General features: G+C 57.4%; 10 protein-coding genes across 10 annotated transcripts; 5 read left to right on the top strand and 5 right to left on the bottom strand.

Annotated features, from left to right (window-relative positions):
• Positions 1 to 60: 60 nt before the first annotated feature.
• SCHCODRAFT_02532349 (CoA-transferase family III) lies at positions 61 to 1,926 on the bottom strand (the record flags this gene model as incomplete). Its single annotated transcript, XM_003033746.2, has 8 exons — positions 61 to 381; positions 430 to 462; positions 518 to 736; positions 797 to 946; positions 1,001 to 1,157; positions 1,214 to 1,292; positions 1,340 to 1,618; positions 1,662 to 1,926. 8 exons carry the CDS (start codon positions 1,924 to 1,926, stop codon positions 190 to 192), a joined length of 1,374 nt encoding a protein of 457 aa, XP_003033792.1. The 3' UTR covers positions 61 to 189.
• A 77-nt stretch (positions 1,927 to 2,003) lies between these two features.
• SCHCODRAFT_02568958 (uncharacterized protein) lies at positions 2,004 to 3,661 on the top strand. The gene is made up of 6 exons (XM_003034324.2): positions 2,004 to 2,233; positions 2,292 to 2,424; positions 2,472 to 2,817; positions 2,876 to 3,143; positions 3,192 to 3,281; positions 3,331 to 3,661. The coding sequence occupies exons 1-6, from the start codon at positions 2,141 to 2,143 to the stop codon at positions 3,436 to 3,438; spliced, it is 1,038 nt and encodes a 345-aa protein (XP_003034370.1). The 5' UTR covers positions 2,004 to 2,140; the 3' UTR covers positions 3,439 to 3,661.
• Positions 3,662 to 3,800: 139 nt separating this feature from the next.
• On the top strand, positions 3,801 to 5,952 carry SCHCODRAFT_02614871 (uncharacterized protein). Its single transcript, XM_003034323.3, has 4 exons — positions 3,801 to 3,996; positions 4,048 to 4,349; positions 4,397 to 4,456; positions 4,503 to 5,952. The coding sequence occupies exons 1-4, from the start codon at positions 3,913 to 3,915 to the stop codon at positions 5,743 to 5,745; spliced, it is 1,689 nt and encodes a 562-aa protein (XP_003034369.1). The 5' UTR covers positions 3,801 to 3,912; the 3' UTR covers positions 5,746 to 5,952.
• Positions 5,953 to 6,082: 130 nt separating this feature from the next.
• On the bottom strand, positions 6,083 to 7,066 carry SCHCODRAFT_02614868 (histidine-phosphotransfer domain, HPT domain-containing protein). The gene is made up of 3 exons (XM_003033745.2): positions 6,965 to 7,066; positions 6,779 to 6,912; positions 6,083 to 6,722 (listed from the first exon to the last, which is right to left on the bottom strand). The coding sequence occupies exons 2-3, from the start codon at positions 6,898 to 6,900 to the stop codon at positions 6,464 to 6,466; spliced, it is 381 nt and encodes a 126-aa protein (XP_003033791.2). The 5' UTR covers positions 6,901 to 6,912; positions 6,965 to 7,066; the 3' UTR covers positions 6,083 to 6,463.
• SCHCODRAFT_02614865 (uncharacterized protein) lies at positions 6,857 to 7,660 on the top strand. The gene has a single exon (XM_050344684.1). It carries the CDS (start codon positions 6,930 to 6,932, stop codon positions 7,422 to 7,424), a length of 495 nt encoding a protein of 164 aa, XP_050201632.1. The 5' UTR covers positions 6,857 to 6,929; the 3' UTR covers positions 7,425 to 7,660.
• Positions 7,661 to 7,705: 45 nt separating this feature from the next.
• SCHCODRAFT_02614858 (COQ7-domain-containing protein) lies at positions 7,706 to 9,276 on the bottom strand. Its single transcript, XM_003033744.3, has 3 exons — positions 8,912 to 9,276; positions 8,495 to 8,694; positions 7,706 to 8,402 (listed from the first exon to the last, which is right to left on the bottom strand). The coding sequence occupies exons 1-3, from the start codon at positions 8,963 to 8,965 to the stop codon at positions 8,195 to 8,197; spliced, it is 462 nt and encodes a 153-aa protein (XP_003033790.2). The 5' UTR covers positions 8,966 to 9,276; the 3' UTR covers positions 7,706 to 8,194.
• A 98-nt stretch (positions 9,277 to 9,374) lies between these two features.
• Positions 9,375 to 13,348, top strand: SCHCODRAFT_02614856 (DNA repair helicase). The gene is made up of 15 exons (XM_050344683.1): positions 9,375 to 9,621; positions 9,681 to 9,935; positions 9,989 to 10,116; positions 10,168 to 10,535; positions 10,592 to 10,671; positions 10,721 to 10,816; positions 10,872 to 10,971; positions 11,120 to 11,716; positions 11,772 to 11,849; positions 11,925 to 12,061; positions 12,114 to 12,284; positions 12,372 to 12,596; positions 12,669 to 12,951; positions 13,020 to 13,226; positions 13,280 to 13,348. The coding sequence occupies exons 1-14, from the start codon at positions 9,460 to 9,462 to the stop codon at positions 13,199 to 13,201; spliced, it is 2,862 nt and encodes a 953-aa protein (XP_050201631.1). The 5' UTR covers positions 9,375 to 9,459; the 3' UTR covers positions 13,202 to 13,226; positions 13,280 to 13,348.
• SCHCODRAFT_02676199 (DUF663-domain-containing protein) lies at positions 12,956 to 17,126 on the top strand. Its single transcript, XM_003034321.3, has 5 exons — positions 12,956 to 13,226; positions 13,280 to 13,520; positions 13,567 to 13,926; positions 13,979 to 16,334; positions 16,385 to 17,126. Exons 2-5 carry the CDS (start codon positions 13,434 to 13,436, stop codon positions 16,945 to 16,947), a joined length of 3,366 nt encoding a protein of 1,121 aa, XP_003034367.1. The 5' UTR covers positions 12,956 to 13,226; positions 13,280 to 13,433; the 3' UTR covers positions 16,948 to 17,126.
• Positions 17,127 to 18,393: 1,267 nt separating this feature from the next.
• Positions 18,394 to 19,874, bottom strand: SCHCODRAFT_02568939 (proline-specific peptidase). The gene is made up of 3 exons (XM_003033743.2): positions 19,544 to 19,874; positions 18,818 to 19,492; positions 18,394 to 18,766 (listed from the first exon to the last, which is right to left on the bottom strand). Exons 2-3 carry the CDS (start codon positions 19,483 to 19,485, stop codon positions 18,526 to 18,528), a joined length of 909 nt encoding a protein of 302 aa, XP_003033789.1. The 5' UTR covers positions 19,486 to 19,492; positions 19,544 to 19,874; the 3' UTR covers positions 18,394 to 18,525.
• A 734-nt stretch (positions 19,875 to 20,608) lies between these two features.
• SCHCODRAFT_02493744 (uncharacterized protein) lies at positions 20,609 to 21,891 on the bottom strand (the record flags this gene model as incomplete). The annotated part of the gene is made up of 6 exons (XM_003033742.2): positions 20,609 to 21,051; positions 21,106 to 21,204; positions 21,257 to 21,335; positions 21,387 to 21,541; positions 21,595 to 21,735; positions 21,792 to 21,891. The coding sequence occupies 6 exons, from the start codon at positions 21,889 to 21,891 to the stop codon at positions 20,609 to 20,611; spliced, it is 1,017 nt and encodes a 338-aa protein (XP_003033788.1).
• Between the last annotated feature and the right edge of the window lie 769 nt (positions 21,892 to 22,660).

Raw genomic sequence — 22,660 nt, 5'->3', positions numbered from 1 at the left:
TCGCAAATTCGCGCGTTACGTCACGTGTACGCGTCGCTTCCAAATGGAGATTTTTATCGCCTTGTCCCGGCTGCTGCATTCACACCTCGATCGCCTCTCATGCTTCCTCGCGACATATTCCTTGGAAAGATGGCTACACTTCACATTATCCTAAAAGTCGATCTTCACAAGTAGAAGCTAGGAGCAAGTTTAGGCCACGCCTCCAATGTCACCTTGGCGCCTCAAATCGGCGACTTCCTCTGGCAAAAATTCAAGCTCATTGACCAAGACCTCATCAGTGTGTTGCCCAAGCCACGGCGGCGGCATTCGCACTGGCATACGCTTGCCATTATAGTGAACAGCGGGCGCGACAAGCTTTACCGGACCATCGATTCGAGGGTGCTGCGAAGGTCGTGAGAGGGATGATTTGCCACAAAACATCGCGCGTACCTCGACGTCTACGGTGATCTTCCTTGCTTGAGCCTAGAAAAGGACGAACATCAGTACCTCAACACAAGGCCAGTCACCCAAGACATACCTGTGGGTGTTGGAAGGTTTCCCCGATGTTGTTGATAGGACCGTGCGGCACGCCAATGCCCTTGAATCGCTCGAGCCACACATCGCGCGGCTCCTCCATGAGCTTGTTCTCGATTATTGAGACGAGCTCAGAGCGGTTCTTGACACGTTGCTGGTTGTTGGCGAACATGGTGTTCTCCGGCAACTCAGGTAGGGCGAGGACTTTTGCGAGGGACGCGAACTGTGCGAAAGGGTAGGATCAGTAAAGCATCTCCTCAAGGTCACTCAGAGAAGACCTCACCTGCTTGTCATTACCCGCTCCGATCATGATGAAGCCATCCTTGCACCTGAAGACCTGGTACGGCACAATGCTCGGGTGTGCCGTGCCGTGTCGCGAGGCCTCTTGACCAGCAACGAGGTAGTTTGACGCGATGTTAGCAAGGCCTGCGATCTGGGAAGGTGTGAGCTGTGATGAAGGCGGCTTGAGTGGTTGTTGGCTACATACCTGCGATTCGAACAAATTGCAGTCAATCCAGCAGCCCTTGCCAGTCTTCTGTCTCGACAACAATGCGGCCATGATGGCACCATGGGTGTACAGACCAGTCGCAATATCAGTCGCAGCCACCCCCACTTTGGAAGGAGGGCGATCCGGTTCGCCCGTGCTAAGTCGAAAGGTCAATCCATGCCACTGTAGACGTAATTTCGACGACGGACGCACATATGCATCAAGCCCGCCTCTCCCTCAATAACCACATCATAGCCGGCATTCTTCCGGAAAGGTCCAGTCTGGCCGTATCCTTAACGTCGTCCAGCTACTCAAGGCCGCCCCTGGCATCTCGCTCACCCGATATACTCGCATAAATCAGCGCCGGGTTCCATTCCGCGCAATGCGCGTGCCCGAGCCCCATTTCCGCGAGCTTGCCGCTGATGTAATTCTCGACAAGGATATCGCTCTTCTTGACCAAGCGCTTCATGACCTCCATGCCGCCGGGGGACTTGAGGTTCACGGTGATAGACCGCTTGTTGCGGTTGCAGGCGAGGAAGTAGGCGGATTCTGGAGGGAGGTGCTCAGAGCCTTTGGGGACGTTGGGTGCTAGCGGAGCAGCGGGAGGGTGCCAGGAACCTGAGAGGGACATAGAACGTGAGAAGGGGTCGGGAACCAGGACATGTTGTGAACATACGGGTGTCGTCTCCGCGCTTTATTTCTTCAACCTTGATCACGTCTGCGCCGAGGTCACCCAGAAGCATAGTCGCCGTAGGTCCAGCAAGAACACGCGTGAGATCCAGGATCTTGATGCCCTCTAAAGGTGGGGGTATGCCATTCAACGGCGTCGCAGCCGCCTGCGAGGGCTGCGTCTCATAGAAACGCACGGACGACCTGAACAGACTACTTCCGCGTATCGTCAACCGCTTTCCCGTGACGCGCAACATGATGGCAAGAGGAGAAAGGGTAAAGGTATTCTCGGATGTGGGGTCGCCATCGTTCCCGCGGGCCGCCGCGGGCTGTCGGCTCAGCTGAGCGCGTCGGTCACATCACGCAGTCACGAAGAGATTTCGCTGCACGAGTCACTGGTCAGCGCTCCGATCTAGCAATCGCCTCCAGTTTACGCCCCTGTGACCTTCGAGAGTACTTTGGGCAGCCAGAATGCGGTACTACGAGCAGAAATATCCGGAGGTGGACGAGCTGGTGATGGTCCAGGTCCGCCAGATCGCGGAGATGGGAGCATACGTGAAGCTGGTGCGTCTTGTTGGAGTGAGCTGGAAAGGGACGGTGTTGCTGACAGTGGGATGTGCAGTTGGAGTATGACAACACGGAGGGAATGATCTTGCTGTCTGAGCTGTCTCGTCGTCGCATCCGATCAGTCCAGAAACTCATCCGTGTCGGCCGTAATGAGGTCGTCGTCGTTCTGCGTGTGGACAAGGAAAAGGGTGCGTCCCCAACCCTTTCAGTCATACTTCGTACTGACACATCTCAGGCTACATCGATCTCTCCAAGCGCCGTGTATCCCCCGAAGACATCACCAAATGCGAGGAGCGCTTCATGAAGTCAAAAAGTGTTGCCTCTATCCTCCGTCACGTCGCATCCAAGCTCCCCTCCGCCGACGTCAACGACGCCGCACCGGTTGAAACCGCAGAGAAGGAGACGAAGCGCTCCAGGAAAGCAAGGCACGCTGGCAATGACGACGAGCTGCCGGACGATTCGCGCATCCCGGGCACCAGCGCGAACGAGGAAGAGAAACTTGAAATGCTCTACGAGACGATCGCCTGGCCGCTCGGTCGCAAGTTCGGTCACCCATACGATGCGTTCAAGCTGGCGTTGACGTGCGTGAAGTGGTCCGTATGTGTTGTAATGCTCATGCTGACGGCCATGACCTCGCAGGGAGCAGGACTCGGTGTTCAGCCAGCTGGAGACGCAGATCCCACCGTCGACGATACAGATCCTCATGAACACTATCGCGAGGCGCTTGACGCCTCAGCCCATCAAAATCCGTGCAGATATTGAACTGACGTGCTATACGCCTGCCGGTATCGACGCGATCAAAAAGGCGCTGCGCGCAGGGGAGAAGGAGAGCACCGACGCCGTTCCAATCAAGGCTCGCTTGGTTGCGCCGCCATTGTATGTTCTCAGCACGAACGCCACAGACAAGGTATGTAAACCATCTCGTATCATGCTCAAGGCTGACAGGTAATGGCAGTACGCTGCTGTCGACCGTCTCGAACGCGCCTTGGAGTCCATTCAGGGTAAGATCGAGAGCCAGGGCGGCTCGCTTGTAGTGAAGATGAAGGTACACATCCGCATCTTTTCAAGCACCTAGTTTCTTATCCATCTTATAGCCTAAAGCCATCTCCGAAGCCGAAGAGAAGGATCTCGAGGCACGCATGGAGAACGCGGAGCGCGAGAACGCAGAGGTGTCTGGCGACGAGTCCGAAGAGGAAGAGTAAATGTGTATGTATGTGTACCTCCTTCATCTCCGACCTACGGTGTACAACAGCAAGCATCATTAGCAGCGCTACCAGCGTGTGTGCAGACATTCATCGACACCGCGTACTTTAAGGAAGGGTTGTTCGTTCGCTTGTGAGTTCGAAACAGGCATCAGTACTATGGTTGCCTATCATGAGTTGTCCTGCATTATAAGTGCTATGCAACATCGTAAAGATCCTATATGCGTAAAAATCACAGCCGACTTGGTACGTCGAGAGGCCTTCGTGTAGCATAAGAACACCCTTGGAGGTGGCCGAGCTGCCCGAGGCCTCGGCGAGGTTTCCGGAGATGAGAATGTGCTTGATGTTGCCTTGGTCCTAACGTTCATCTCACTCTGCCTGCCTGTCCGACATTCGTTTCCCCTACCAAAAAGCGCACGATAGACTACGCTCCTTTAATTCACAAGCTCACTTGGCCTTCCCCGGCATGAACCCATGGGCTTCTTCTCTACCCGCCGAGAAGATGTCGTCGACAGCGAGCGCTCCAGCTCTGTCGTGCAGGTTATACGGTCCAGATTCGTGCGTCCCAACATCTCCCCACTGCTGAACCACAACTTGACTGGATGATAGTACGGAAAGGGGAAGGGAAAGGAGCGCGAGCTCGAGCACGGACATACCGTCTCCGAGTCGTACATCCCTCAGCAGACCCCCGCGGAGGTCTTATCTGGCCCGCCCAAGTCCGCGCGCCTGCACCATGCGCGGAGCGTACCCCTCCCCACCAAAACCCACTTCTCGGGCGCGCAGTCTGCACCGAGCAGCCCCCTTGTGCAGCGAACGGACATGCCGCCTCCCCCGGTGCCCCCCTCGCGATCCGCGCCGTCTAATAACAAGGAGAACGGCGCCAGCCCGCGCAAGCAGACCGATACGGCCACGTACGTGCTCTAGATGGCGCTGGGGGATCGGGCTCACAACAAAGCAGCGTGACACTTGCTCAGCGTCTGGATGAGCTGAGAGTCGCGAATGCGGAGGGGTTGCTGAAGTACGTTCCATGTCGCGTCGACAAGCGCGTGGCTAACGATATACAGCGACGATGAATACCGCTTGCTGCGCCAGAACCTCTTTGAGCGATTCTCCAGCGCTGCCACCGTGCCCACCGAGGCCCCTGTCGTCCCAGTGACAGGCCGCTCGCAGCCCGCCTCCCCTCGCCCCAAATCCAACTTCGTCGTCGAGCGCGAGACGGCCAATCGCACGCCCTCCTTGCGCTCCTCCTCGAACAAACGCTCCTCCCTCTCCCTCTCGACGAACATGTCCAACATGATGAAGTTCAAGCGCACGCCATCCACGTCCCGAGATTACAGCGAGACGTCAAGCGTGCGTTCCTTCGCGTCAAACGCGTCCACCAGCGTGTGGCCTCGACTGAAGAAGAAGACAAGCAACTCGTCAATTTCGACGAGCGCGTCGGTGCAGCCAGATACCGCTTCTGTCACCTCCTCCCGCATTGCCGGCGCCCACCGCAAGGCCGGCTCCTCTCATGTTCCGCACCATCTTTCGCACTTCTCGCGCGATAACACGCGCTCCACGGGCAGCATCCGCAAACTCGCGAACCCGCCGTCCTCCTTCAGCCTTTCGCGCGCAGCGACAGCGGAGAAGCTGCCCTCCGCGTCCTTCGAGGACGTCTTCGACGAGGCGAACTTACAGACTGCGGCAGACATTCGCGCGGCCATCGCTTCGGTGGAGGCGGAGGGCCGTCGACTGATGGACGCGTTCAATGGGCTCGAGCTTACGGCACTCACGCGGGCGCAGGCCAAGGGGTCGGCGGTGACACTCACCTCGATGCCGCCTCCTCCGCAGCCAGTCGATATCGACAGCGTGTCGGTGCGCTCGGGCGGCTCTGCGCGCACTGCAGCCTCCCGCTCCGTCCGCCGCGTCGGTCGGTCAGGCTTGTCCACCGGCTCGCATCCAGTTTCTCTCCACCGGAAGCCCAGCGTCAGCAGTACCGGGACCAGCGGAACCTCCAGCACCGGAGCCGGGCGCCTGGCTCCGCCTCCTGTCCCCGCACTACCGATCGGCCAGCTGAGCACGGGGAGCACATCGAGCGTCAACCTGGTGCGCTCGCCGATGCGTACCGTGCCAGAGGATGGCGGGACGTCGGGGAGGCCGTCGTTGGAGTGGAGCGCGACGCAGGACCCCGGAGCTTCCGCACATACGGAAATGGAAGACATTCGGCGGCGGCGGGAGGAGGTGAGCGCACGATACGAGGCGCGGCTGGAATACCTGCGCGCCAAGTTGAAGGGCGCCGTGTTGCATGAGAAGCTGCTGAAGAAGTAGCTTGGCTCCCATCTTATTCTTTCAGTCAACGACCCTGCTCGTGCGTCGCCATAGCGTGAGCTGCAGGTTCGAATGACCCCTTTGGTTTTGGTTTTCTTATGCTCTTCGTTCTTACCGCCATGCTATCCCATGTACGTTACTGATACCTCTCGGGTTACCTTGTGCACATGTATATCGCTTCAGGCTTAGACACGTCGTTCTCTGGGACTTATGTGTTGTGATTGTGAGGTTGAAGATCGTCTTACCACAGTCGGTCAGTGGGCGACATCTACTAACCTTTCGTGCAAGAGCTGGTCCGATGAATAAGTAGGATGTCATGCCGTAGTCGTCGAAAGAGAATGGCTCCTCGCCACTGACGAGCTTGGTTAAAGCAGACGCCAGGGATGTATCGAGTGGATAGACTTGTACAAATCTGCGAGACGACAGCATGATAGCGAGTATGTTACATAACTGTAGGGCGAGAAGAGAGATAGAGGAAAGATGAAGGAGAGATTGTAGGGAAGATGAAGCAGTCTGGAGCAGTGGATATACAAATACCTGGTCCTATGCCAGTACAGGTGATGTCCTTCTGTCATCGTTGGTCGTTGGTCCTCCCGGGCCATCGGGGCAGACGCGCGCGCGGCAGCCGCACGCCTCTATGTACCGTTAGTGGTAGGTGACGTGGGCGCCGGCCAGCGCGACAGAGGCGTGCCAGCTGCGGCTGGGTATGACGCGCAGCTTAGTCTTCGACGGCGTTCTCCCTGTACCACGCTTGCAGCCACTCCTCGGCCGTGCGGAAGTCCACCTTGACCTTCCCGAGCAGCTCGCCGATGCGCGAGAGCGCCTCGTCGTCCGAGAGATCCTTGCCCTCGTTCTTCTTCTCCCCGTAATGCTGTATCTTCTGACAGGAGAGCTGCACGCGGGAGACGCCGAGCGTCGCGGATGAGCCCTTGAGGAAGTGACCGAGGGAAGATAGCTTGGGGAGGTCGGACGACTTGCTGGATGGTGGGTCCGTCAGCGCTGGCCGTCGCGGGAAGAGGTGATGCCGGCTCACAGGGCCTTGTCCATGTCCTCGAACGTCGTCTCTGCTTGCGAAAAGTACTCGTCGACCATACCACGGCTGAAGTCATGTGTCTCGTCCTCGTCGAGATCAAGCAGCTGCTGGAACGTGTCCATGTTGATCATGGACTACGCACGACGTCAGGATGTGTGGGAAGGGTCATTGCTGGCGGCGACGCACCTCGGGGGACTCTGGCTCGGGTGTCTCTGCTTGCTTGGTGGCGGGCTCCGGCTTCGTCTCTGGCTTCGCCACTGGCGCCTCTGGCTTCGTGTCCGCCACGGGCGACCGCGTCGGCGTCCTAAGCGCATCTTTGTGGTCGCGCGGCGGCTCGGGCCTCTTGTGTGTCGTGTCTGGCTTGGATAGGATGGTCGTCGTCGCTACGGCGGCTGCCATGATGTGCTCGCTGTCGTGTGCGATGAGGAAGATCCGTGCTGGGTGGGAGCAAGAAAGCAACGCTGATTATCAACTCGGCAAACGAGCAAGTGCATGGTCGATGTCCGGTCCGAGCCGCCGACGCGCGTGTTCTGATCACATTATCTCCTTACGTCACCGCGCGCTTAAGCGTCGCGCCCTTCTCACGTTCAGAAGGCCTATTGTGGTTCGACTGCCCGGCCTTGTGCCCCAAAAGAGCGCGCCCTGAGCTGCCCTTGGAGGACCTCAGGCCCAGCAAAGAGACCTCTAGCTTACCGACACGACGAATGCGCCGTCGGCCCGCTCTCGATCTCTCATCCGACTCCACCGTCGGCCCAAGGCGGCACGACCTACGCGTGTGTCTTGAGACGCGAGCGAAGTAGAGGGTTGACCCTCTTCCGTGGACGCTGCATTGTTCGGAGGATCCAATTCGTCGTGCACGCAGCCCGCAGCCAGGACGCCAGTACATAAAGCGGAGGATTCAGAAGTCCCGGCGCGCCCGGCATTGACGTCGACGGTCGACCTTGTTTGCGCATGCGACGCCAGTCGCGAGGTCTAGAGGGTCGATGCGCTACTCGAAGTCAGGTATTTTCGTTTCCCGTGATACTCGGAAGGCACCGCGATGCGCATGTAGAGTTGACAGCCACCCGCGGCCCAAGCACAGGTGAGGATTGCGCCGCAGTTCTCAACGTCAACCAGAGGGACCTGCATCGCCCCGACGCGGAGTTGCTACGCATGGGTTGACTTGCTGTCGTAGACAACGGCAGGGTCCTCTGCAAAGCGGGGAGCACGGATATAAGGGAGCAGTGAACTTGACTGACGTACCGACCGCTGCTATCAACAGATAGGCCCCCTCGAGGTTGAACATGCAAAGATAGCTCCAACACCGTTGTCAACGCACACAACTCGCGGTGCTTATGTTTGTGTGCGAAGATGGAAGCCGAAACGGACACGAGAGAGATGTGGAAGAGTCTTTGCAATGACGTCGACCTACACAAGTCAGACACGCTTGCAAAGCTCAATAGCAACCTTGCACCCCGCGCCTACGATGGTGCTCAACAAAGCGTGAGCTGGCGCCCTCTGTGCGTAATTTTCCACGGCAATGTCCAGGTGCTCCAGTTCATCGTCTCGAAACTCCTCGATGACCTTGCGGAGTAAAGGCACGCTCGGGTGGTCGTTCGGCAGGTCTTCAATCTCCTTCAATTGGCTGGCGCAGCGTGAGCAAAATTTACCTTCGGGGGATAGAGCATTGCGGTTGTAGCCGAATCCACGCTCCACGCAGCAAGCCGGAGGACTCACTCATCATAATGCTCCCCGATGACTGTCTCCACGGCTTCCGTGCACGCCATCGCTGCCTCGCGGCTCATGAGCGCGGTCCCTGCGCCCAGCAAGAAGCCCCCTGCGCGTGCGGCGTCGGCGAGGATAGTTGGCCGGACGCGATGCTGCACCTGCAGCTTGTCCATGACGTTGATGTGCTTCTTCTCTTGCTCCCACATTTCCTTTGTGTGGCCGCGATTAGAAAAAGTTCTAGGCAATCAACGAGGGTAACTGCGGTTCGCGGGAAGGGGTGAAGGATAGGCATGGAAAGATGGAAGGAAGGGAGGGGTATGGGAGAGAAGTAGGGGATGCGCATGGAGCTAGGGGTATGCATGGAAGGAACGGGTGGGCTTGCAGGGTGTATAAGGGGGATGCATGCGCATGGCAAGGGCAACACACCTTGATGAGCTCCCGGATATTCTTGTCTCGGCTGAACACCGCGTATTGACCCATGTATATCCAGTTCGCGGCTATCTCTCCGGCCTGGTCGACTCGCAGGGCAGCATCTAAAGCAGAACGCTGTTCAGGTGTAATGTCCGGGGTGGTGGACACTGAAGGAGCATCGGGGTCCGTCGACTTGGTGTACGCATCGCTAGCGAGTGTGCGATGGGTTGACAAATGGGAAGAGCTCGCCGCGGGGGTTGAGTGCAGTGATCTTGAAGCGCTATTGAGACACCTGGTTGACGAGAGGAGGCATCGAGAACTGCTTCTGGTCGCCTGCGCGTACATGGCGCCTCTCGCGAATTCGGACCGTGTGGGGTGAGGGAGAGTGGTAATTAGCCACGCGACCGGCATTCTGGCCGGCAGACGCGCATCACGTGCGTCATTTGCAGCGAACGCGTCTTGGCTTCGACCTCGACGCGTGCGAGGTCGAGCGCGTCTCCTTGTTGGCGGCGGCAATTTCTAGTGCATATATGCAGTGAATTTTACCGGAAATTCTACTCAGCATGTCGAGCGACAGTGATGCGTCCCTCGTCCTCCCCACCCCCTCCGAGTTTCCCTCCTTCCCCTACCCCCAGCCGTACCAGATCCAGCTCGACCTCATGCGTCACCTCTACGAAGTCCTCGAAAGCAAGAAAATCAGTATAGTAGAGAGTCCCACAGGCACGGTGCGCCCTCATCCAATCCCATACCCGCATTCACTTACCGATCGGCCTTCCCTGACCAGGGCAAAACCCTCTCCCTTCTCACCGCTAGCCTCACCTGGCTGCGTGACCACCAAGATCGCGCGCGGAAGGCGCACGCGCTGGAGGTGGCCGGTAACGCGAAGAAGAGCACGCCGCAGTGGGCGATCGACCAGGCGGTGGCGCGCAAGAAACGAGAGCTGGAGGCAAGGGAGGAGGAGAGGGAGGAGCGGATGAAGAAGGCGCGCGCAAAAGAGGCGAAGCTGAGGGCGAAGGTGGTGCATATGAAGAAGAAGCAGGTGAGTAAGTCAAAGGGAGTGCGTGAGCTCGTTGCTCATGACGATCGTGCCAGAGAGTGGAAGGAGCGGAGGGTAACAAGACCAAGTCGTCGATCAACGAGGCGCGATATCTGCCTTCGGATGATGAGGATGCGGAGGATGAGGATGGAATGTCGAAAGAGGTTCGGGCGCTGTTCGCGAAGTATGTGCCAGCACTATCCTTTGCAGGCGCAACTGAGCATGTTACGCCCAGGATCGAAGCCAGCCGGAACACCTCCCGTATAACGGAGGAAGACGAGGAAGCCCTGAAGTGCACCAAGATCTACTACGCGTCGCGTACGCATAGTCAACTGTCGCAAGTTCTGCCGGAGCTGCGACGGGTGGACGAGCGGCGGGCGTCTTGTAGTTCATCTGCCTCGGACGACTCTCGGCCAGAGAACACGAACGGTAAGCCTGCACGCGAAGGCGGCAAACGAGCTCGCGAAGAGGACGACGAGGTCCGCTACTACACTACTACACGTGCCGTGGCGCTGGGTTCGAGGAAGCAGCTTTGCATCAACGATACGCTGCTCAAGGGCAAGCGCGTTGACTTGGACGAGGCATGTCGAGCGATGTTGGCAGGTAAGTCATTGACTTCTAGTGCAATGCGTCTCACAGATATCTGACGTCGCTGCCAGAGAAGAAAGAGAAGCGCTGCCCTCACCTTCCGTCGCAAGAAGAGGAAGCAGCGATGCTAGACCTGCGAGACCAAATACTGGTGCGTTATTCCATCGTATATGCTCGCTTCCAAATTCAAGTTCCATCAGGCCACCCCGAAAGACATCGAAGAACTCGCTGCGACCGGTCGCGCCTCTGGTATCTGCCCGTACTTTGGGTCGCGCAAAGCTATCGATCAAGCGGAGGTGCGACGAAAGTATTTTTTCGAACCCAAATTTCACTGACGAATGTGCACCGCAGCTCGTGACCCTCCCTTACAACCTCCTCTTCCAGAGAAGCGCGCGCGAAGCGCTCGGGATTGACCTCAAGGACCAGATTGTGGTCATTGACGAGGCGCATAGTGCGTATGCCTCCTTCATCATCGGACTCTCATACTCATTCACTCGTCCTTTCCTCGCTCACAACTATCCCTTCCCCATTCCAATCATCTCTTCCACCTTACGACCACCTTTTCCTCATCTTCAATCCACTCCTTGATCGACTACCAGATGTCATCCCCACCCTCCTCTCCCTCTCCACCACCTCCCTCCCGCTGTCCCAGATCCGCCTCTCCCTCGCGCAAGTCACGACCTACCTGGCCAAGTTCAAGACGCGGCTGAAGCACGTGCATGTGCTGAGCCTGCGGCGCTTGACGGTGTTCTTGGAGAGTCTGGTGGCGTGTGTGGAGGGATGGGGTGGAGTAGATCGTGCTGTGAGTGGTATCGGTGCGAAGGACGCAGCTGGCGGAATGGACGGGGTAAAGGCGAAGGAGAGCGGGCAGCGAACGGCTAGTCAGGTGCAAAGGGGCACGAAGCCCACCGCCACTCAGCCTGTAGCGAGACCTGGTCAATCTTTCGCGAAGCCCACGCATCCCGCCACATCCCCAAAGACCGAGATCATGACCCCCAACGACTTCGTCTCCCGCCTCGGGAAAAAAGTCGAGGGCATCAATCTTCTCGAGGTTGAGCGGTACCTGAAGGCCAGTCGCATCGCGAGGAAGATCAGCGGGTATTGTCTGGAATTGGAGGAGGCTGCTAAGGGGGAGGAAGGGCCGGGTGGAGGGCCTGGAAGTGGGAAGATGGATAAGGAGAGGAGGAGGGAGTTGGGTGAGTCTGTGATGACGGGCGAATGGGATTGGGGGTGGCTAATGATGAGTGACAGCGAGCAAGAGGAAGGGCATGGTCCCGCCGTTGCATGCGGTGGAGGACTTTATGGTCAGTTTGAGTGGGATGAATGATGGTGCGCGAGATTGTTTATGTGGCGGCGGTGTTTCCGCACTCGAGAAGTCATCCTGACCTCCATGCTACCCCTCAGATGGCCGCATCTCCTTCATTCGCAACGCCAACGGCTCGCTCGAAGTTCGCTACCAGTTGCTCAACCCGGAGCCCAACTTCGCCGAGGTTGTGGACGAGGCGAGGGCCGTAGTCCTCGCGGGAGGGACAATGTCGCCAGTAAGTGCACCCAATAAGTATCCGCTCAGGACGTCGCTGACATCCATCCCAGATGTCCGACGTCTTCAACCAACTGTTCTCCCACGTCGCCGCCGAAAGGCTTACCAGCTTCTCCTGCGGGCATATCATCCCCTCGTCCAACTTGCAAACGCTCGTCGTCACGAAGGGACCGAAGGGCGGGCCGCTGGAATTCAAGGCAGAGAGGCAGAAGGATCCTGTGGCGGTGAGTACCTGTGCACGCCGTCTCGTCTGCTCAACTCATTCGTTCGTCTGCGTTTATGAACACTGTTCATACTGACGCCCTATGCAGATCGAAGAGCTCGGCCAGATCCTGTTCAACCTCGTTTGCGTCACGCCGAAGGGCATGGTCGTGTTCTTCCCGTCGTACAGCTTTCTCAATGCGGCGAAGGCGGCGTGGGGGCAGTCCGGGGCGCTGGGTAGGTTGGAAGGGAGGAAGAAGATATTCTTCGAGCCCGAAGAGACCACCGACGTCGACAAGGTCCTGCAGAGCTATGCTACCGCTGTACACGAAGTGGTGCGTATTCATTTCATCCCTCTTGCTCCCATCTATACCCTAACTACCTTCGGCTTATACATTCGTCCTCAGGACCCCTCCCGACCCAAACCTGGTGCCCTGCTCTTCGCCGTCATCGGGGCCAAGCTGTCTGAGGGTCTCAATTTCGCCGACGACCTTGCGCGCTCAGTCGTGATCGTCGGCATGCCGTACGCGAACTTGGGAAGCGCGGAGCTAAAGGAGAGGATGGCGTACGTCAAGCGGTTGGAGGAAAGGAGGATTAGGGAGGGAAAGCAAGTGAGAGAGAAGGGTGCGAAGGATGCGGCGGCGGAGCTGTATGAGAACATGTGCATGAACGCGGTAAACCAGTCGATCGGTGAGTAGGTCGATTCGCACTGAGATGTCGGCTTGAGGTTCAGCGGGTGCTAACAAAATCGTGACAAGGTCGTGCAATCCGCCACCAAGGGGACTGGGCTGCTCTTGTGCTTCTGGATCGACGGTATGCCAATGTTGCGATACGGAACAAGCTGCCGAAGTGGATTGGAAGCGGGCTTACTGTCGCAGACACGTACGGCATGGTGATCAAGGAGCTGGCGACGTTCTATCGCCTGAAGAGCACAACGTGACACGCCCCTATTGCCATCTGTTTTTGTGGGTCAATTATCTCCTCTCTTGAGAGTGGATCTCTCTCATCTCTCTTCCAGGCTATTTACATATCTATATACCGATGTGATTGCTATCTTACTGTGACCAGTAGAGGAAGTTCAACCGTGGGAGTGTTCTCGACCACGCGCGCGTATGCCGATCGCCGTGCATTGATTTCATCACCCCCGGGCCGGACACATTTTACCCTCCACCATGGAGGAACAGTCACATAAAGCTCACCGCGTATCTAAGAAGGACAAGGGCAAGGGGAAGGAAAAGCAGAAGGGCTTCAACGAGAAGGTGCGTGGTGCGCTGCATTTTCTGAACTCTCACTGAACCCCCACAGGCCTTCGCCCCCAAGTCCGGACGTCGAGCGGAGCGCCAGGGACGCCGAAATGTCGAGCGCGATCAGACGCGCCTCCATGTCCCCCTCGTCAACCGCACACCAGACGATGAGCCACCCCCTGTCGTAGTCGCTATCGTCGGCCCCCCTGGCGTGGGCAAGACGACACTACTCAAGTCCCTCGTTCGACGCTACACGAAGCAGACGCTCAGCGATCCCAAGGGCCCGATCACTGTGGTCAGCGGCAAGAAGAAGCGCCTTACCTTCGTCGAGTGCAACAATGACCTGAACAGCATGATTGACATCGGCAAGGTCGCTGACCTCGTCTTGCTAATGATCGACGGGTCCTTCGGGTTCGAGATGGTGCGCGCTACTTCCCTCGTCCTCGATCACTATGTACCAACACATATGACAGGAAACCTTCGAATTCCTCAACATCCTCCAGTCCCATGGCTTCCCCAAGGTCATCGGCATCCTTACCCACCTCGACCTCATCAAGAAAGCCGCGACCTTGCGCGCCACCAAGAAGATGCTCAAGAAGCGCTTCTGGACGGAGATCTACCAGGGCGCGAAGCTCTTCTACCTCTCCGGCGTGCTCAACGGGCGCTACCCCGACTCCGAGATCATGAACCTCTCGCGCTTCATTGGCGTGATGAAGTTCCGGCCACTCGTCTTTCGCAACACGCACCCCTACGTTCTCGTCGACCGCCTCGAGGACATGACCCCGCGCGAGGAGGTGCGCCAGAGCAAGGGGAAGTGCGACCGCACGGTGACGCTGTACGGCTATGTGCGCGGGACGAATTTGCGCCATCACACGCGCGTGCACGTACCTGGTGTTGGCGACTTCGATGTCGATTCGGTGGAGAAGCTGGGGGATCCATGCCCCATGCCGGACGCGGACTCGGAGAAGAGGAGGAAACTGAGCGAGAAGAAGCGGCTGATCATCCACGCACCGATGAGCGATGTCGGCGGCGTATCCTACGACAAGGACGCAGTGTATATCAACGTCCCGGGAAGCTTCACGCGAGGAAACGATGAGATGCCGAAGGGAGAGGGCGAGCAGATGGTGATGGACCTGCAGGACGTCAACTCGACACTCGAGGACGCTGTCACTCGGAGTCAGATACGACTCTTCGGGTCGTCGTCGAAGGGGTTGGAGGTGCAGGAGAGGGGCGAAATGGGCGAGGATGACTTCGGTGACGAGTCTGCAGATGAGGAGGATGAGGAGTTCTCAGAAGATGAAGACGAGGACGGGGATCCTGACGAGGACAACGTCTTGCCTGGCGCCGATCGTCATCAAGGCCCGAATACAGGTCGAACATCAAGACGAAATCCTGCCCGTGGCCTCGCTTCGTCATCACAAAAGCAGAAGACCGATGTTGCCTTCGCAGACAGCGACTCCGAGCTGGGCGACGAGGAAGAGGAGGATGATTTCGGTGGTCGCGTGCGGTTCGAGGACGATGTCGACATCCCCAGCGACGAGGAGGATGAGGACGGCATGGACGTCGATGAGGACGATGACGCTGGCGCCAGGTGGAAGCGGAACATGGGCGACAATCTCGCGTCATTACGGCGGAAAAAGCGGGACTGGACGAAGCTCATCTATCGCACGGATCTCGAACCAGAAGCAGTCTTGCGGCAGGTGCATGGCGAGAGTGACGAGGATGATGCTGACAAAGAGGAGAAGGAGGGAGAGGACGACGACTTCTTCGAGGTAAAGAAGAAGGCTACGCAGGAGACGGAGGACGAGGTGGAGGGTGCCATTCACGACGACCTCAGCAAATGGGAAGACGAGGAGATGCTCGAGTCCCTACGGCACCTCTTCATCACCGGCGGCGAGGCAGGCGAGGAGGGCGAAGAGGGCGCCCCCTTCGAGGATCTCGAGGCCGGCGACGGCTCGGACGCTGAGGGTGACATTGCCCCGTCAGCCGAGAGCAAATCCGCCTCCGCCCTCGCCGCCAAGAAGGAGCTCCTCAAGCGCAAGTTCGACGAGCAGTACGACGACCCCTCCGCCTCCAAGCTCGACTTCTACGACGAGAAGAAGGAGGAGATGGCGCAGCAGCTCGCGCTCAACCGCGCCGAGTTCGCCGGCGTCGACGCCGAGTCGCGCGCGCTCATCGAGGGCTTCCTCCCCGGCGCGTACGTGCGTATCCTGCTCCGCGGCGTCCCCGCCGAGTTCGTCGAGCACTTCGACCCCGCGTACCCGCTCATCGCGGGCGGCCTCGTCACCGCGGAGACGCAGATGGGTTTCGTGCAGGTCCGGATCAAGCGCCACCGCTGGTTCACCAAGACGCTCAAGACGAACGACCCGCTCATCTTCTCCCTTGGCTGGCGGCGGTTCCAGTCCATTCCCATCTACTCCCTCGACGACCACTCGATCCGGATGCGTATGCTCAAGTACACGCCCGAGCACATGCACTGCTACGCGACGTTCTACGCGCCCGCGGCCGTGCCCAACACGGGGTTCTGCGCGTTCAACTCGGTCGAGTCTGATGGGCGCGCGGGCTTCCGCGTCGCGGCGACGGGCGTCGTGCTCGACATCGACCGCAGCGTGAAGATCGTGAAGAAACTGAAGCTGACGGGCGTGCCGTACAAGATCTACAAGAACACGGCGTTTGTGAAGGACATGTTCAGCAGCGCACTCGAGGTGGCGAAGTTTGAGGGTGCGAACGTGCGGACAGTCAGTGGGATCCGAGGTCAGATCAAGAAGGCATTGTCGAAGCCGGATGGCGCGTTCCGTGCGACCTTCGAGGATAAGGTGCTGAAAAGCGGTAAGTCTTGCCCATCTGTCTTTCCTTCCCTGTACTGAGCACATCAACAGACCTTATCTTCTTGCGCGCATGGTACACGATCCAGCCCCGGAGATTCTACACGCCCGTCACCTCCTTGCTTCTCGAGGACAAGGCTCACTGGCAGGGCATGCGCCTCACCGGCCAAGTCCGTCGCGAGGAGGGTCTCAAGACGCCCTTGAACGTCAACTCGACCTACAAGAAGATCGAGCGCGCTCCACGTCGCTTCAACCCCCTCCGTGTCCCACAAAAGCTCCAGGCCGAGCTACCCTACGCGTCCAAGCCCAAACTCACCGCGCCGCAAAAGCGGCAGACCTACCTGCAGAAACGCGCGGTCGTGATGGAGCCCGAGGAGAAGCGGGCGATCGCGCTGCTGCAGCAGATGCGCGCACTCCGCGGGGACCAGGTGAAGCGCCGGCGAGAGAAGAAGGCAGAGAAGAGGGAGGAGAGGGAGAAGGCGCTGGCGAAGGAGGAGGCGAAGAAGGGCGAGAAGGAGAAAGAGAAGCGGAAGGAGTACATGCGCATTGCGGGGCAGAAGAGCAAGCGGGAGGCAGACATAGAGGGCGGGCGGGGCGGCAAGCGGCGGAAGACATGAGGGAGGGGCACATAGTATGTGTAGTTCTAGGTGTGCACTTCGTTGCTATAGATATCTCATCATGAGCGCTACGGGCGACATACAGAGCAGAGCTCTATTGGGACACATAATATGCGGTCCAGAATATACAGGGCGATACAATGCGATACAAGCAAATGCGAGCCTGTCGATAGCCAGATCCAGAACTCCCGAGCGAAGTCATGCTCAGGGAGTGTCCATGAGGGGGAGGGGGTTCAGGACGTCGTACTAGCCGACGGTCAACGCACGCCTGGCTCGAGTCCAGTCGCCGCATCGCTTTCCACGCTCCGGCCATGACTTGCGGGCCAGCGCGCATCGGTCGCTTGGAGGATGTCCACCTGGCGTGGGATTGCTCCCAACCTCCAGGCTGTCCAGGGCGTATCCGACCACGACCTTCGTATACTGGTCGGGGATCTCAGTCGACGTCCACGAGTTGAGAGGGAGAGGACAGGCTGCTTATATACCGCCGTGGATCTACAGCATGTGTGGCTGTGTTACATTACTGTTTGGTTCGTGGGCGTTGTTTGGTCGTATCACGTGCCGCATGTGGCGTCGTCGGGAGTTGCCGATTGGTTGACGAAGGACTGACACAACCGGCAACGTTGGAGGCGTTTTGACCCAAAACCCTTCCAAAGGGTTTGAACGGCAGGGAGCCATGAGTTTGCGTTGACCAACCAATTGCCGAGAGTGAGTTAATCTAGCCGACATGACTGCCTCGCGCAGCGTCACGGCAAGTGCCGCTCGATCGGGTCACAAAAGGTCACAGTTCGCACCAACGCTCAGTCCGTGGACCAGCAGACATTATGTTGAAGACATAACTTTCCATGTATCTCAATATACTCGAGGTTTATCTCTACACACCCGAATAGTACAAACTCACCACCAAGAAGAGCAAGGTGGCCTATACCAAGTGTAACATCATGGTGTGAGAAGCAGGTGACAATGGGAACTGGGAATGAAATCGTTCGCGTGCGGGGCCCCCTGATTCCCGCATCGACTCTGCTGTATATCCTCTATAAGTCTGATCTAAGGCTTGAAGTACTGTACATAGAAACATAAGGTGCTCTCAAGACACACTGCCTGCATCAACAGCCGCAGAAGCAGACAGTTAGGTTTGTCAGCATATATTCCCCTGCGCGGCGGCGGGCTGAACACGATATATGGTGCGGGTACCCCCACGCCTCAAGTTGTCGGTCGCATGTCGTCTTGCTTTCATCACGAGGATTGCCACCTCACATCGAGTTGATAAGCCCCTTGCCGGTTTTCGGCACGACATGCGTCAACCACGACGACTCCCACAGCAACCCTTTGGAGGCGTTCTGGGTCAAAACCCCTCCAATGTTGCCGGTTGTGTGAGTCCTTCCTGCACTTCATCGCTCTGCTTCTTCATTTGATCAACGATTTTACTTGACTTTCACCGACCTTCTCATTAGTGAACTCTCTGATATTCATCGAAACTGATATGGCCTAATAAGATATATTCAAAACACCGGGATATACACGCGATTGATTATTCCTTCCGCAGGTTGCCTTGTCCCGTTTCCCCCGCGTCCTCTACCCTCAATGGTTGCCAAGATACTTTGCAACAACCTGCATGAACTTGTCCCGCTCTTCCCAGAAAGGCGTATGGCTCGAGTACTCGAATTTCACCCATTTTGCGCCGGATATCTTCTCTACGAAGGGTGCGACAACCCAGTCCTGTGCGAAGTCCCTGGCTCCGTTGATGACGAGTGTCGGGACGTCGATTTCTCCTAGCTTGTCACGCACGTCCCATCCGTTCAGCTCGCCGCCCTGAGCGTTCCTGCCAAAAGTATGAGTGATCCACCCATAAGATGGGGGTTGGAAAGCTCACATAGCGTCGTTAGCCGTCGTGTCTGCGTCCTCGCCAAAGTTGCCTGCCATGCCACGCAGGAAATCCTCCGGAAACGGTTGCACCATGCAGCCATACTGAGCGTAGAACAGCTGGACCGCCTCCCATCGCTCCTCCGGAGTCGCGTCCTGGCCGACGATCGTCTGCTTCGCCTGCTCTGGAATATCTGCCTTCTCCAGTAGCTGCATGAACGACATGTCCCACCACTCCTTCTTGGGAAGGCTGTTCGCCAGGATGAAGTTCTTCATCCCTTTTGGGTGCCGCCGCAGCACGATCTCCTGCCCGAGGATGCCGCCCCACGAGTGCCCGAGGTAATCGTACTCCCCGATCTTCAGGTGAGCGAGGAGGTTGAAGAACTCGTCGATGAAGAAGTCGAAGGTCCAGAATGCGGTGTCGCCCTTCCTCTCGCGGACATGCGTGCTCAAGCCAGCGCCGACCTGATCGTAGAAGACGACAGGATAGCCATGGATGCTCGCGATGTCGCTGATGGGCAGCAGGTAGTCGTGCGAGAATGAAGGTCCGCCGTGGACGACGACGAGCGGACGCTTGCCGGAGGAGAGGTCGCCGAAGATCTTATAGTACGTCTCATAGGTACTGTCGCCAACGATGTAGGGGATCCTGCCATCGCTGAAGTCAGGAAAGGCGGTCATAGTGATCCTGACTGTAGGTGAGCGGCCTTGGCTCCTCTTCAGCAACAACAGTGCTTACCGTGTTCAGGCTCTTGTACTTGGATGTGGCGGGAAATGGAGACGATGTTGACGCTGGCAGTTTCCATTTGTACGAAAGACTTTTCCGCTTTGCAGATAGAGCGGCGTTGATACATCATGAGGGTGACTTCGATGTCTCGATGGACTGTTCAAAGCAGTTCTTCTCCCGCTCCATTCTCACTCGCCATCATGCCAGTGCGCTGTATCGAACGAAGCTGCCCAAGGGCAGAGAAGCTATTGGGATGCAGGCGCTCGGCTTCACGTTCGAGTGGACCGCAAAGCAAGGCTTCCATCATAAATGGCCGTGGCCTCTCGCTGATGGTTGCGGGTGACAAGGGAGGACGAAGCTGGGCGTACCAGTGTCACAGATGAACCCATGCGGCAATGGCCGACACACCCCCGGCAATTGCCGTTACGCCAACCTTCAGGTCCTTTCGCATCGAAAACGGATAGATAAATGGTGGTCAGCTGCTCGAGTACGCCTTCGGCTCGACCCCAGTTTCAGTTCGTACCATCATCAACCTACGCTTCAGTTCAGTCGGATCTTCAGCCGTCCACGGCGCCTTGTCGGTGGAAAGCGCCAACAAAGCGCGCCCACGTCCACTCTTTCATCAAGTCTTCTCCCGTCGTCCCGTCGCTGTGAGAACGGTGTGTGTATAAGGGTCTTCTCTGTTATGTACAGTCTGACCTCAGTTGACTTCTCAGCAATCTTCCTGCCTTATGCGTACCCGCTCGGCCCAGCCCGCGACCCTGGTGAGATCATACTAGAGAAGGCCTTGTCGCTTCATATCAGGGAAAATTGCGAGACTCTGGCGAAACGAATACGATAACTTTAGACCGTATTTGCACCAGGATATATTGGCAAATTCTGTACCGACTGCCCATAGAGAACAATGGGATCTGCATGAAAGATGCGTCGATATATATCCGTGCAAATACAGTACGGTCTTTTATCCTACATATATAATTAACGACGTCACGATCCAATACAAAACAATACATCACGGAAATGAAGCACACAATCGCAATTTTCGAAGGCCCATGCGGCATGGCGAGCAGCATCGGTCTAAGCCTCAGCAAGCTGGCTTTCCAAGCTAGAGCCTCTACCTCCGCCTGACTCAAAGCCCTTGAAATGAATGCTGGAGAGGGCCATCGCGCGCGATTTACCCTTGCCCGACATATTGCTCGTCACATTGCCGCGCTCGTTGAATGCTCTCTCCGTCGTCTGCGCGCTCCACGCACGACCGCTGGCGACGCGGAGGATGATGAGCACCGCACTCGTGCACATCACCTGGGAGAGAATGGGCAGAAGCGCGTACGAGAGGGGGCTTCCTATGCCGTACGTGACGATGAACACGAGGTTGGTCAAGGCGTACGGCGCGGCGCTCTCTACGACCAGTGCGGCAACGCTGGTGTACGTATGGGCGTGCTGAGCGCCGAGTGTTGCCTTCATTCGTTTGCTGAACGCTAATAGCCGGCTAGCGATGAGGAATGTCAATATGACGTTGACTGAAGAAAGGCAGGTCAGAAACCTTGTACAAGCATAGCCGCAGAACAGCGCACCCGCGAGTGAAAGAGAGAAGTACGCAAGACCAAAGTTGATGTGGTGCCATAGACTCGTGGCCGGTTGGCTCACTTGGTACATGAGAAAGACTGACATGCCTGATAACCCGTCAATGACATGGACCAGATACCGGTGGTCGACAGGCCTGACTTATCGATGCGAGGTATATGCAAACCGGGAAGATGACGACGCGCCATTGCTCTGCCCAAACAATGTAACAGCGATAGAGCTATGTGACGCCTAAGCTCACGTCGTCGACAGTGCAGATGATTCTGCTCACCAGGAGTGCATCGGCTAGGGCGCTGGCCACAACGTAGCTGGCATTCCCCATTATGAAGCAGGGATCGGCATAATGTGCAAGAAGGAATGCAGACGGCCCTCCAGGATACATGCGGTTATCAACATACACGCGTAGACCCAGTTCCGTGTTCGCTGCTGAAGGTGCATGTTAGCGAGCGATCCGGACTGGGATATCGTATGTTACACACCATAGTTGAGGGTTCCGCAGGCGAATACAAGCAGAACAAACGCCAGTAGGGACACAGCGTAAGCGCGGCTAGTTTGCGGTCTCGACGAGATGCAGACAAAAAGGGCCTGGACCGTCCGAAAAGACACTGCCAGCAGAACGCCTGTGCAGTATCCAAGGTCGTCATACACGGATTGTAAGTAGCGGTGAGCAACTCACCCCATGCCCCGCCAGCAAGGGTTACCCCCATGAGCAATGTTCGATCCATCATCATAGGCGGCTCGTTGATAGGAATGCACGGCGTCGTATTGTCTGCCATGGTGGGTATAGTTAAGCAGGAATCTGAAGACTAGCATTGGCCAAGGGCAGCTTTATTGAGCACATACGGGGCTTAGTCGGATGAGCGGGAGACGTACGGTCATGGCATTGGTTCTATCAGACGGGGTGCACTCAAAGCTGCCCACTTCCTTGAGGCAGCATCGCATCACATCTTCCTTCGCCAGCGTCTGAAGGACAAGAAGATGGGTCAGTGTGTAGCGCTGACATCCTGACGGAAAGATGAGTACCTGCCGAAAACTTTGAACTGATTGACGGGCAGAGGCCGGACATAATCACTTCGATACCCAAGCATAAATCAAATACGGTCGTAGACTGAAGAAGGCCAAACAAGAGCTGTCCATGACCTTCTTCTAACAGTGTACCGACATTGGCTATCAGTCAACGCGGGAGGAGGGCCGGCCGTTATGACGCGCGCCGCAACGACTGGCGCCTACCATCGCCTGCTGTTCCCTCGGCGACCGCGTCGTGGGGGATCATGGACGCATCAAGAGGGGAAGCAGACGAACGGGAGAAGCCAAGGGGGAGAGGAGTACGAGGCGGGAGGATTGAGACTCATGGGAAGTGACCTTTCGCTGCTGTGGAGACCGGACGGAGACATTTGCACCGAAGACGATGGCACCCTCCGCAAGATATGGAGCAAAAAAAAGAATGAAAAGAGAAGGAGAGCAGTGTCAGCCTTCAGTGGGAACAATAGGGCATACTATCCGGAGTGATGATGGGGGTTCGGGACAAGAAGTAAGCAAAGGAAT

This window comes from Schizophyllum commune, assembly GCF_000143185.2.
Source record: "Schizophyllum commune H4-8 unplaced genomic scaffold SCHCOscaffold_3, whole genome shotgun sequence".
Taxonomy (NCBI): Eukaryota; Fungi; Basidiomycota; class Agaricomycetes; order Agaricales; family Schizophyllaceae; genus Schizophyllum; species Schizophyllum commune.
The sequence above is the reverse complement of the archived record's forward strand: the minus strand, read 5'-3'. Positions and strand labels throughout refer to the sequence as shown.